This window comes from Pelmatolapia mariae, linkage group LG10_11 (genome assembly GCF_036321145.2).
Source record: "Pelmatolapia mariae isolate MD_Pm_ZW linkage group LG10_11, Pm_UMD_F_2, whole genome shotgun sequence".
In the NCBI taxonomy this organism is placed as follows: domain Eukaryota; kingdom Metazoa; phylum Chordata; class Actinopteri; order Cichliformes; family Cichlidae; genus Pelmatolapia; species Pelmatolapia mariae.
The window spans coordinates 66,969,400-66,983,965 of NC_086236.1; the positions used below are offsets into that span (position 1 = coordinate 66,969,400).

The 14,566-nt window shown below is 38.9% G+C and overlaps 1 protein-coding gene across 2 annotated transcripts in view; it reads right to left on the reverse strand.

Annotated features, from left to right (window-relative positions):
- bbs9 (Bardet-Biedl syndrome 9) overlaps window positions 1-14,566 on the reverse strand; it is a 177,113-nt gene that overhangs the window by 111,265 nt on the left and 51,282 nt on the right. For both annotated transcript variants that reach the window (XM_063484759.1, XM_063484758.1), the window contains 4 exons: window positions 9,144-9,284; window positions 8,151-8,246; window positions 6,026-6,198; window positions 5,685-5,837 (listed from right to left, as the gene is read on the reverse strand). In XM_063484759.1, coding sequence (XP_063340829.1) covers window positions 5,685-5,837; window positions 6,026-6,198; window positions 8,151-8,246; window positions 9,144-9,284 — 563 coding nt within the window. The remainder of the gene's footprint in view (window positions 1-5,684; window positions 5,838-6,025; window positions 6,199-8,150; window positions 8,247-9,143; window positions 9,285-14,566) is intronic.

Here is a 14,566-nt window from a genome sequence, read left to right on the forward strand (position 1 = left end):
TATCAACTTCAGAAATTTTGCACAGCCAAATAAAGGGGGAAAACATGCAAGTATAATCTTGTAAAGTGTTTGAACTTATATAGAAACATAGCATACAAACACAGCCAGCTATGTCCATCACAAATATGTACATCTGCAAAATTATGATTACACACATTAATACACATATAGGTACACAAACAAATGGCCAAATATATACACCTTCCTCATGCACTCTTTGATACACACCCACATAGATACATGGTGTGAGAAGCCTGGCTGTTAATGGTGGTGGTCCTGTTCTCCACAGTGGGATCAGTGTTTAGCCATGTTTAGAGCTCCGTTTGGGGCCAGATAAATCAAGCTGCTGTCTACTAGAGGCCTCCATTAGGGGCCCTGCGAGGCCAGTGTACGGCCTGTCAGTCACGCCGTCAGTCAGCGAGCTGCCCTCTTCCAACGTTTGAACTCATAATTACAGAGAGACTCAGCTTGGCTTGGAGCGGCCTGGCTCCCGAGCCCCCCACCACTTCCCAGACAACCGTGCTTGTTAGCCCAACGCTAATGCTAATACTAACAAACGGCGGAATTTCACCTCCAGAGGAAACAGAAGAAAATATTTATGGAAACAGAAAAGTCCCCTTTTTCAACCCCCCATTGGCTTTTTTCTTCTTCCAATTCCACAAACTGTTTTAGGGGATTTAGTTTTTATTTCTATGAGTGACAGTCCTGAGTTCTCCCTTGAATTTGAGAGGCAGATGAGGTGGCTACAAGGAGGAGCACTGATGCCAGTCAAACCTCTAGTAGCCATAAATTAATCAAACACCAGTTAGAGGGGGAGCGTGTAAAATACAGGGGATGTGATGACTGATGACTTTTTAAGGAGGGACCAGGGAGGGAGGTGGAAGAGAAACACACCTCCAACCAGGACAGAAGACAGAAGCGCTCACAGGGCAGAGCTGGAAATTTCCTGGAGCCACCAAACAAACTGGTGGATTTGTCCATAGCTGGTTTCTCTTCTATACGAGCTACTCTGACACAAAAATAATCATTCATGGGTCTTACTCTATTCTGAAACTCATCAATCATATTCGGCTAGTTCAAGCACTTGGTGTATTTTGGAATCAAGCCACTGTATTCGGCACATGAAAAAGTTTACACGCACACACATAAAGTAAGACGTGGCTTGCTAGCTCTTAGGAATTCATGAATAAAATATAGGCCCATAAAGGCAGCATGAACAATGGAAATATTATCCTCAGCTGCATAAATGCACAGCCGACCGCAGAGTATTCTCACAGGGAGCTCATTCCTCTTATCTCTGACGGCGCGTCGGCGATTGCCGGCCACTGCATGTGGAGACACACACCGCTAACGAGGGGGAAATCCCCCCTTGTTTGCCCAAGATTGATGCAGAAAATTTACCCAGCAGACATTCCTCTGAGCCAAAATGAAAGAGGTGCCTGGTTCACCAGCATTCCTGTTTAGCCGCACATTCCTTTACCATCCTAACAACAGTGTGAATGCACCCATGGACCCGCAGCTTCATGGGATAAACCTCCACAAAACATCTTATGTTCTTACTCCAACAAGGTTTTACCTGATAGGCTTTTGACCTGGTTAAATGACCTGGTAAAAATCATGAACAATATATTACCTTCCTACATCAAGAACACTGAAATGCCTCTGAGCAAACTGTTGCAACTATTGAAATGGAAACCCAAAAGGTGACTCTAAATTTAACCAAATGACTGTTAAATGCTATTTGTTGCAGAAAAGTTTGAACTGTAAGAACCTTAAAAATGCATTTTAGATAGAAAATTAAAAATAGAAACAAGGATACATGCAAATAACACTGGTTGATTAGAAATGACAAGAAAATGAAAAAGAATTCATACCCCTAAATCTATAAACAGAAACTGTGAGTCAAAATCCAATAAAAGAAAGAAAACAAATAAATAAAAGAACAGATAAAAACACCAAATTAATAGCAAATTAAGGCTTATCTAATGTCCTTGTCAAGCCTTCTAATAAAAATGAAGATATGATGTATCCTCACAAAATTCATCCAGTTACAGAATTCAAACTGCTGAGTTGGCCCTGGCATCAGCAGCATGACTCTTAATACTGACGTGAATTATTAATTTGATGTATTCATCACTCTTCCGACCAGCCCGTCGATAGCCTCCATTATGGCGGGTGTGTATACATTACAGAGTGTATAGTGTGTCAGAAACTTCCCGCATACAGGCCACTGGATGGCGGGAAGAGAGGAAGACACAGAAAGGGAGAGAGAGAGAGGGGAAAAAGTGTGATGGACAGGAGTGACACCAGAAAGCATTAGCTTGAGGAGGCAGAGTCAAAATTTCAGAGGTATAAAGAGCTAAAAAAAGAAAGAAAGTGTGAGCCAATGGCTTTTTGAGAGGAGATTTAAACTCCGGTCTGGAAGTCTTAAGAGAGAGTTATAAGGTTACATGTCAAAGTCAAAAAACAACTATGTCCAGTAAATCTATGGATGTGATACAATGTGATATCATCACATTACTGTAAATTGAAAGAAATGATGAATTTAAATTACATTAATTCACTAAAATTGTTAAGTGACAAGTTATTTTCAGTTACACCAATACTTCTCTATCAAAGTCTTGGTGAAAGTAAAAGTACGGCTCCAGCAGGGCAACAAGTCAGTGTACGACAAACCACTGATTACAGTGATCATTTAAGTCAAGTTGCTGGTATCGTCACTGATTTTCAAAATTAGTAAATTAGTGACTAAAAATGAAGTATCTGTGTACTGCTAGCAAAGCAATCAGTGCTTTGCTAGCAGTACACAGAATTATTTAATTTTACATGAGCTCACCGTATTAAAAAAACAGAAAGAAAAAAACCCCTGCAGATTAATGATTACCAATTAATTAATCAAAGGTCCTCTCTAAAGTTTTACTCACCAAAATTAGTAGCAGTAATTAAAAACATTAAATATGTTCCACAATGCTGAAAAATTATCACATCTTACATCTTAGACTCTTGAAGGTTCCTTCCTATAGAAACAGGTAAAAACTTCTTTTTTTTTTTTGCATTTGTGGATATACATTTTATAACCACAGCTGTAGTCGCCTCAAGACACTATAATAATACAAAGAAAACCCCAACAATCAGATGAGTCCCTTTGAACAAGCACTTGGCAAAAGTGGGAAGGAAAAACTCTGTTTTAACAGGAAGTAACCTCTGGCAGAACCAGGCTCGGAAAACAACAGCGATAAAACGCAATTTCACAACAGTTATTTGAAATTTAAATTAAAAAATGTTTAGTCCTGCGTGATATGCCATGATGTTATCAGGCTGCCTGGCAACCACTAAAATGACGTGCTTTTCGCTTTACGCAGCTATAACAGCTTATGAAAGCCATTTTATGATTATAATGTCATAACAATAATATTCAATATACATCCACAAAAATGAATTATATAGGACACATTATAATGTCATCATGTTGCCCAGTAACCAGCTAGAAACGGGCTAATGTGGCTCACTTTTTGCATTTATGCAACTACAACATTTCATTAAAGCATCAAATCATTTTAATTTCACAACCAACAGCACAGAGAGCCCAAACAATACTGCAGTATAGGCATGTGCTAATTAGCCAAATTTACTACAAAACCGCTCTGAGCATGTGGAATGAGCATGAAGTCATATCAGTACAGAAAGGTATATGAACACATGCAGCATTATATTTATTTATGATTATTATTATTTTGATTACCTTAAAATGATCAGACACTACTCCCCAAATCACTTATCCAGCTGAGGGGTGCCATGAATGGTATTTTAAAGCATGTGAAGAGCAGGGAGAGTGTGGGGTTCATGACATGCATGTCATTTCAGTAACCTACCCTCTCAATAGCCCAGATTTTTTAATGTTATAAAAAAAATTAGATAAATGTTCTGAAATTACCCGCTGATGATTTTTAAAAAATCTCTTTCAGCATGTCTAAAAATGCTGCTGTTGATGTATGAGCACAATAAGTACTGCTGAATAAATGGTTAAGGTGGTAGACATTCAGCAGACCCACACATTAACATTTAAGGCAGACATGTTTAGATCAGGCTCTCTGATTGCTTATCCTGGCAAGAGTCAAGACAACCCAAGGTGAACACTATTTATTTGGGTTAAAATGGCAATTAGAACTTCAACAAGCTCATTAATTTCCGCTCATTAAGCTCCAACAAACTCTCAGAGCTCTGGAAGTTAATTTGCATTAAATTAAGGTATTGTTAGTGCACGCTGTTGGACAGAGAAAGCGGCTCTGATCACACAAAGCCAAACAGTAATGTACTGAAAGCTTTAACAGCTAATGAAGAGATGATGTCACCTAGCCCTGCTATGTTAACGAGAGGCTAATGGAAGGTGGAAGTAATGACCGCCAAGTCAAGAATTAGAATAAACAATAGGGGCAAGCAACCATCACTTTGTCTAACAAACACATACGTGCAATATCACGGTGACACTAGTACTGCTCCACCCTCCAATACCTCACAGTTAAACAAAGAGAGAGACAAAAGCTGAACAGCTGCTTTGTTTTAAAATCAACTTTATACGGACCTCAGCTGCACATGCCAGTGTGTCTCTACAGTTTAAACGACATTCACTTACACTGAGCCTTCTCCTGCCCAAAAATGAATAATCTCAACTGAATGGCCAACACGTTCTCATTTCAGGGTGACAAATACTTCAGTTCTGTCAGCCGCTGGTGTCACATTGACACAAATATCTATATATCTATAAATATAAGAGTCTTTCATTTCCTGATTAGGTCGTAACACTAAGCCAACATGTTGAAAAATAACACTCAACCACTGCAAAGAAATCACCTGTTGAGAAATCCATGCACCCTACATCGCCCAGGCCTGGTCTATTAGAAAATAAAGCAAAAAGACACCTTTCGCATACCTGACCAACGTAACCATCTTTGATAAAACTTAAGTATCATATAATCTTACTCATATCTAATACTAACTCTACCCCTGAAACCAATCTGAACCCCCAAACACCCTTTAAAGGTGCCAAAATGTGAGCACTGGCCAAAATGTTCTCACCTTCCACAAGTATCCCCATGAGAGCTAATAGTCCAACTGGTCCTCACAAATATACACACAGCACACACAGAGACACACTGTGATGATGTGTTAGTGTAGATTTATAGTGTGAGGGCTACATTTTGGAGATTTATAGACTTCCTCTGTTTAGGTGATTAGCTGCGTGCTCACACCCAGTTGGACACACACACACACTTTAAACAGACATGGCACTGGGCTGATACTTTTGTTCCCAAGTACATATGCTCCCTTTCGTTCTTGTGTGAGTGTGCTTTCAAGATGACACAAAACAGCATAAAAACATAGGGAAACACATGCTAAGCCGTACTGAAATCTCAGTAAGTACCCAGGCCTAAAGTTTCTTGTACCCACCCCTCCTGGAAGTTTCTAAGGTACCATGAGGTCATATAAGATGTCTTGCTTTGTGCTTGTTCCACATGCCTGAGGGTCTCCTCTCAGAGTTGTCCCGAACAGATGCTGAACTACGTCAGATGGCTTCTTTGAATAATAGCTTCTCCCTCTTTAATATTGGCGTATGGGGTTACATCAGACAGCGTGCGTATCTAAGACTCCAAGAAAAAAAGCAAACCTCAATGCATGTGTCTGACCTGGCTGTAAGTGGCATCCATTAGCGTGTCAAGGTTCTGCAGGGGTGCTGGGGTTTTGTCCTTGAACCGAGTCAGCAGGCGGCGCTGGATGGCTCGGAACTGGACTGCTCGCTCCGACAGCAGGTCCTGATATTTCTGAGCACTGACACGCAGCTAAGAGACAAAGTGACAAATATTTAACAGACAAATTGTGGTTTAACTTAATAAAATTAAATAAAGGTGACAGATGACAGAACTGATAATAACCAAATTGACTGATATTTAACTCATTTCTTTTTTAATCCCTGACCCTTGACAATGGAGGATTTACACTTATGGTTGCCCTCGGTGTGTGTTAGTACCTGGAAGTGATTGTCTACAGACAGGAAGTACTCCTCCAGTGGGAGAGGTCCACTGAAACTTTTCTTGAAATCCTTGATTCCCAATTTGGAGAAATGCTGGTCAAACCTGTGGACCAGCTCCTTTACAACCAACCACATGTCTTCAAAACTGTCGCTCTGAATACGGTAACGTTCTGACAAACACACACATAAAATATATAAAATATTTATGCACATATATTCTAATATGGAAAATATAATTGATGATACATGCAAACGAAAGATGGTTAGAGATCTTAAATAGTTAAAACCACTGAGCCTTGTGTAGTGTGTAAATGTGTATGCTACTAAGAACATATATTTAAACACCTGGTACTAAAGTTTGTTAAGAATGAAACACCAAACGAATATAAGTAGTGACACAGTGACAAGTGATATTTATAAAAAGATCTCTAAGAACCAGAAATGGATTAAGGGGATATACAGTTTTAGAATCACGGGTGAATGAGCTCAGTGGATGAGCAGAAAACCACATGTTGCACGGCCGAAGAGTGGCGGTCTGGGTTCGAATCCTATCCCGGCCCTTTGCTGCATATCTTCTTTATCTCTCTCACCCTACTTTCCTCTGTGTCTATCTTCACTGCTTCACTATCCAAAAAAGGAAAAAACAAACAAACAAACAAAAAACCTGAAAATAACAATAAAAAAGTTTTTGAATTGTCTTAATATGAATGTCTCATACTAAGTCCTGAAAGCTGTCAGTAAATATAATTCAGATCTTACAACTTATTAGTACACAGACCAAAGAGGTTTGTAAAAGTCCATAGAGTGGTGTATGTAAAAATTAAAAGCTCAGTATCAGCTATATAGAGCCTATCTCAGCTGACACTCAGCTAGAGGCGGGGTACACCTTGGGCAGGTTACTATAGAGACAATCCTTCATGCTCAGAAAAGAAAGAAAGAAGGTTCTTAGTGAGGGTACTCAAGGAGCTACTCAACCTTTGACCAACCGGTTGCAAACCTACAACGTTCTTGCTGTAAGATTATAATACAGTGGTCCCTCGTTTATCGCGGGAGTTATGTTCTAAAAATAACCCGCGATAGGTGAAATCTGTGAAGTAGCCAGCTTTAATTTGTACAATTATTATAGATGTCTTACAACTGTAAAACCCCTCACTACACACTTTATACACTTTTCTCAGACAGGCATGAAAGTTTCTCTCATGTTTAAAAACCCTCAAAGTTGAAAACCTTCGGCCAAAAAATAAGTCCAGTGTTATAGAATGAAACCAAAGATCAAACCCTGTTTTCAACATTAATGAATCAATGGTACGGAAGTAGAGGAAGCAAGAAGAATGAGTTGAGTAAAGTTTGAGTTGAGTAAAGTTTGACTTCTCTGACTGTTTTGTTTCCCTTAATCCCGTGCGCCTTATGGTCCGAAAAATATGGTAACTTCTACCTTCCTTTAGCATGTCCAGAAGTTTAACTTTTTGTGCAATGGTTAGCATCTTCCTCTGCCTTTTGGGTGCTACCGCAGGTGCTTTTGGCGGTGCAAAACGTTTCATCGACATTGTTGTGTTTGTTGGGGAGAAAACTTACAAACATACAGTACAGCACTTCAGAGTCACACTGCTAGTGATCGAAGATTTATGTAAATTTGACAAGCTGAATGCATTCTGTACTGTACATGAGAAAGGCACGAGATTGACTGACAATGGTCTACAGCCAATCAGGATGCAGAACACAATGCACTGTAAAAAAAACAAAAAAAACAAAAAAAAGCATGCAAAATTGCACAAATAATCCGCAAAGGAGCGAGGGACCACTGTACTTACCATGTGCCACCAAACTACCTATTCTCTTTTAATCCAACAGGTATCAACAAAAGGTCCCCAAAGACTCCAAGAAATACAAAAAGGCATGATTTTCTATCACAAGTAATTGAAAGCTATCAAAAGAAATTAGCAGGTGAAGACAGGCTATGAGAAAGACATCTGGTAAAAAAAATTAGACACCTGGAACAGGACTGTATTAGAAACAGATAATTCGCAAGACTTGTTTTAATCCCACAATTAAACAGCTTTAATGGAGCAAAAAGATGAATCTTATTAAAATCCCGTTCATTATCCAGTGCTGTTAGACTTACGGGAGGTCTTGGAGGCTAGCACAGTAACCTTGGCTCCTGACAGAAGCTGGAAAGCCAAACTATTCCCATCCTTATCTTCTGATTTTGCTGAAAACTCTGCAGAGAGAGACAGAAAGACAAAAAACTATGAGATGAGACAGATAGGACAGGCTATCGTGATATAGGACGCCAACAAAGGAGAACAAGATACAGTCGCATGTACAAACACAAAATAAGCTTACACAAATCTCTATTCACACAAAAAGCACACACTCAGTATGAACACTATGTGTGTGTGTTTAGACGTCAGAGCTGCTGACTGTGGCCGATTGTTAGATAACTGGGAAGCAGAACAGACGTTCCCAGAGCTCAGACCTACACACACACACACACACACACACATGGAATCACAAATAAACACGCATAAACAGACTCGTATAAATACACAACCACACACCGATACATAACCGTTGATTATTCATATAAATGTATACACATTCACACAGCTACACATCTCTCATTGCCTTCACTAGCTTTCCATTCATGCTTACATCATCTGGCTTTGTGTAAAACACTTAGGTAGCCACGTCATTGATTATTGGCTATTACGAATCATTAACTGTAAGATGTAGTCAATTCAGAAGAACTAAACAGACACACACGGTAAAGTGTGCATGAAAAAAAAATAGTTTAATCACTGACATTTTACTGATTTGTGCTTTATATAGCATACGTTCCCTATTTATCACTTATACCTAGAGCTAAGCTTTTGGTGTGGGTTTACATTTCAAACGTGTGCACAAGCCAACCAGTTGCAATAAGTGGACACCCCACTTTAAACAAATGCACGTTAATACTGCATACCGATCTCCACAGACAATGACTTAAACAGAACAGTGCACTTTGGTTTCTGGAAATCTGTGATTCAAATACAGAACCTTAATTGTTTGGGAAACAGAGCGCCACCAGCACATCATTGTTAAGTGTTTGCATACAGAGTGAGTGTGCTATTACCTCGGAAGATGGAGCTGAGGTCAACTGGTGGCTGGTTGGTGTCCACAGTTATCTTAAACTTGGTGGCTTTGGGTGGAGGACAAGCGACACACACCAATGATAGAGGAAGATTGAACCTGGACTGGAGGACCTTGGGAACTCCTGCAAATAAGAACAATCACTATAGTCAGAAAAGATTCTTAAAGGTAGACTATTTATTACTATTATTATTATTATTAATAAAGTAATTCTGCATTGCTCATCTTAAAATCTTAAATCCAGTCTCCCTCCTCCTGTTGCTCCTTTCCAGAAGTAGAACCTTAACGTTAGAGACTAGTCCTTCAATTTATACCCCCACCTCCCACCCCACCACCACCACCACAGTGACTCAAACGAGGCCTCAGGTATTCCTATTGCATGAGCATCTGAGAGCTAGGAGACCGAGAGACTTGACATCAACGCCAAGTGTGGAGGTCAGTTTGTCGAAGATCAGAAAGGGAAGTTTTGTAAAAGATGGTGTGGACTGACTGACAAGAAAAAAGAAAAAAGGAAGTGAGGAGGCGAGTTAAGGCCAACTACAACTATGTTCAGAGTGTATGGAGTGCTGAGCTTGGCAGAAATGTACACTTAGCTAGAATAACAGTGCGAGGGAAAGGAGCGATGGAGGAAAACAGTTGTTAGGAAGAGATGGAGCGAAGTAACCAGAGGAGAGGAGGTGAGCTAATGACAGGAGAGTTGAGCAGAAAAACAAGTGGAAATACACCAACATGTGAGAGAGAGAGAGAGAGAGAGAGAGAGAGACTGAAAGGAAAATAATATGAGAAGGGACGGTTTAATTAGGGAAAGTTCCAGGTTATTACAGATAGTAATAATTACCCACAACTACTGTGCACCTTTTCCTCCCAGACAAGCAATTATTATGTGATTATGTGAATAATTCAATTTGGTTTGAATGTATGCACTGAGGCCTAGAGAGAAAAAGGGAAGAGGCAAAGCCAAGGAAAACAGTAGAAAACAGGGGAAAAGGAAGATGGAGAGAGAGAAAAAGTTCAAAGTTTTAAAGAGCAAGACGGACTGAGGCCTGCTTTCTTCTTTCCTCACTCAGCTAAATTCTCAATGACCCTTCGTTCTGGATGGCTGGATAGTTAAACAACACATCACTTCCAACAAACACAACAAAGAGGGTTAGATATACATGTTGTCAAAGTGAATATGCTGCAGATTTACTAAATATAAAAATCAATCTAAACGCAAACTATTCTCAGCGCTGTTAAGTAATGTTAGCGGTCATGATACGTCAATCCATTTTTCACTTTTTTATCATCCAGCTGACTGTTCAGTTTGAACATGATCGCCTTAACACAGAAAATATCAAATTCCGATCTCCAACAAAATACAATTTCACGTTTTGACTCTATAAAAAAAACAATTTGATCTTTTTTTATGTGCTTTTGCATTCAAGCTCATTTAATAAACATCACAAATTTTTTAAATATATAACAGATGACCAATGTGTTTTAAAGTAACATTGATGATAATCAGGGCAGACATGATGTGCGCTGTGATGGATTGGCTGACTCAGGCAAGTTTCAAGTGTTTCCAAGTTGAATTTCACAACATACTGAAATGAATGAAAGCACTGGCTGCCTGAAAGGAAGGAAGGAAAAACATTAAAAAATCAAAAACACCAAGGTATCAAGTAAAGGTCGTTATAGCATTGGAAAATGATCCCTACTAAGGTAAAGTTTATAGGATATATAGTGAATGGTGAATGCAGCCACTTAAATCCTTTTATTATGTGTTCTGATGGTATTTTTTTTACCCTTATGGTCCTTCCTTACTAAGGTAATAATAAGGGATGTTTTATGTTTAAAACACAATTCAAACACTGTTTGCTGAGTCAGGCTGGTTTTGTTGATCTTACCATTTAAACAAGAAACTCTAAAGAAATGCTAAGATGGAACTGGAAAGCGAGAGGAGGAAATATAAACACATAATAAAAGTTACAAGTAGGGAAAAATGACAAAGAAAGGACAAAGAGATAGAGACAAATTAGAGGAAAATAATGCTGACAAAGTAACAAAGAGAAAAAAAAGAGTTGAACATGGAGAAGAAAGGACGGTGAGACAGACAGGGAAGAATGAATTGGACTAATAGGAGGTGGCATAGGTGTGTGCACACTTATCGCCAACTTCATACAGTGTTATGAAGCTGTGTTTGCCCCCTTCTTGATTCCTTTTTGCACATTTGTCACACTTACATGTTTTAATCAAAAAATTAAAATATTAGACAAAGATACATTGACTAAATACAAAGTGAGTTTTTTTAAATTATGATTTATTTATTAAAAGAAACAAGCTACCCAAACATACGTCACCCTGTGAGAAAAAGTGATTGCCCCCTAAACTTAATAACTGGTTGTGCCAACCTTGGCAGCAAGAACTGCAATTGGCAACAAAGACTGCAATCAAGCATTTGTGATAACTGGCAATAAGCCTTTCGCAGCGCTAGAGAGGAATTTTGGCCTACTCTTCTTTGCAGAATTGTTTTAACTTAGCCACACTGGAGAGTTTCTGAGCATGAATGGTCTGTTTAAGGTCATGCCAAACCATCTCAATTGAATTTAAGTCTGGACTTTGACTAGGCCACTCCAAAATCTTTGTTTTGTATTTTTGAATCATTCAGAGGTAGAATTGCTGGTGTATGTGGGATTATTGTCTTGGTGCATGTCCCAAGTGCTCTTAAGCTTCAGGGTATGAACTGATGGCTGCACATGCTCCTTCTAGTAGAGAGGAGAAGTCATGGCACCATCAATTACAACAAGTCGTCCAGGTCCTAAAGCAGCAAAGCAGCCCCAGACCATAGTATTATCATGTTGGCATGATGTTCCACAGAAGTTTTTCCCAAAAGTCTTGGAGATCATCAAGATCATTTTTGTAAGATAAGCCTTTGTGTTCTTTTTCGTCAGCAGTGTTTTTTGCCTTGGAGCACTCCCATTTTTGCCCAGTCCCTTTCTTATCATTGCGTCATTAAGAATGACCTTAACCTTAATGACCTTAATCAAGAGAGGCCTGCAGCTCTTTAGATTTTATTCTGGGTCTTTTGTTATCTACTGGATGAGACGTCAATGCACTCTTGCAGTAATTTTTAGGCCAGCCATTCCTTGGAAGGTTCACCACTGTTCCAACTTCTCTGACCCTGATTCACTGCAGTCCCAAAGCCAATCTATCTACATAATTGTGTTACTATGTGTTACTTTTTCATATCTTTTTTTTTTCGGGGGGGGGGGGGGGGGGGGGGGGTTACTTAACCTCAGGAAGGTCTCTCTCCTTAATAAATAAATTAATTTATTCATTCTCCACCAGAGTACATCCTGGACAGATCGCCAGACCACCATTCACACTGGCATCTAATGCTAATTTTAATTTATGAATCAAGCTAACCCCACTAAATGCATGTCTTTGGACTGTGGGAGAAAGCTGGAGTTCCCACACAGACACCATGTGGCCCAGGTTGTCTTTGTCTAAAATTTAAACTCTGTTGAAGATCACAAAAAAATCTGGAAAACAAACAAACGAGAAACAAGGAAAATACTTCTGGTCACCTCCAGTCCAGAGTTTTATGCATGGAGACACAGTTAGTGTGTCTGTGCTTGTGTCTGTGTTGCTGTACTCATTACTACAATTGAACAAGGCCAAAATTTATTAAAAAAAAAAAAAGATCCCCATAAATAACCTGTTCCTCTTGAGGCTGTCTCAAAAAACGAATAAATCCCCATAGACTCAAGGTAAAGTGTCCAGATGAACAGGATTAAAAAGCATGTCTATAGTCTGGTACACAAATGAACAGTTTCTCTTAGTTCTTAACAATAGTATTAAACTCATCCAAGCAGATTCTGCCACAGGCAGCTGTAGAAAGTTAGTAGCTGCTAGACCTCACTGACCTGGACCTCTCAACATTATACGTGATGTTGGTGCACTTCGCATACATGAGTTCTACACAGTCCTAATTATTTATTTTTACTGCATATTATTTATTTTTGTTTATATTATTTATTTTTTTCATTTTATTATATTTGTTTTTTACAATAACCCCAGGGATGACTAAAAACAATTATCAAAGAAATGCATACATGACCTTTAACTAACATTGAGATCAGTGATTTTGACAGTTTTATTTAAAAAATGACTTGGAATATGAAACATACTTTTTCATCATTGAGATTTTAGACTAATTAGATGAGGTTAAACTGCATAAAGTGATTAAAAAAGTGAAAAAGCAAAGAAAGGAAGGACCTGATAAGATGATAACAACTCTGATGTTAAAGAGTTACAAGAGGCAAGCATTGTTTTGTGGTCTCAGACACACGACAATGTTCATCTATGAATGCTTTCTAAATGCAGACTCTGAACATACATGATACATGTTTTTGTAGATGCATATCATAACTATTTTAAAATAACTCAAATACAGAATATCTCTGCTAAAGTTGCACTCTGAGACACGCAAAGTAAATGTTTAATATTGTAGTTTGTTATTTTTTTCTCTGTTTTAGTCAGTTTTGATGTTGAGAAGGACGTCAGCAGAAAGAAAAACAGCAAATTGTTCAAATTGTTGTTGTTTGAGGAAATGCTTCAATTCAGAAACTCGAACTGAGGCCTGCAGTAAGACTAAAGCCAAAGAATAAGTGGCTAAACACAGTTTCTCAGCTACAGTAAACTGAGGTTTCCCTGTTTTTCTTACAGATTCTTTAATCCATCCACTGCCTCTCCTGAGTCTTCTGTAAGCTGCTGATGTTTTGGGGATGTATAAATTGAAAAAAAGTGTAGGTGCATTTGAATCTACAGATCAAATCACACATTGTGACCTCTAACCCCTTAACTTCCTTTCTGATAGCTCCTAGCAAAAACAGGTGGGGTTGGGAAGTGAGATAGAGGAAATAAAGCCATAAAGTCATTTCTATTATCAAATGTTAAATACTTAAATTCACAATGTACTGTAATGGAATGGAAGTGTACTTCCATCGCGCTGTAATATGAGAAGACAGATGTATCTTTGCGGTACAGTATGTCAGAGACGGGGGGGGGGGGGGGGGGGAGAGAAGGGTAAAGGAGAGAGAGAGAGACCACAGAGTTTATTTAAGAAGGAGACCACTGTACAGAATCAGGTTCTTACTAGGGGTGGGTTTTTATAATCGATTTATCGATTAAAATCGATTCTGGCTTGGATAACGTGAAATTGATTCATTAAAATCCTGAATCGATTTTTTTAATATAAATTTATTCTGCCCGAAACGCCAGAATCTCAGGTTAAACCTCACAAAATTTCAACAACCACCAAACAGCTAAGACAGTAAATGAGAGCAGCTACACGGATTCTGCACAAAGACGTAAACACAAAGCGCAGACCCGCAGATCAGAATTAGTGAGATGTCGCCTTTCTCA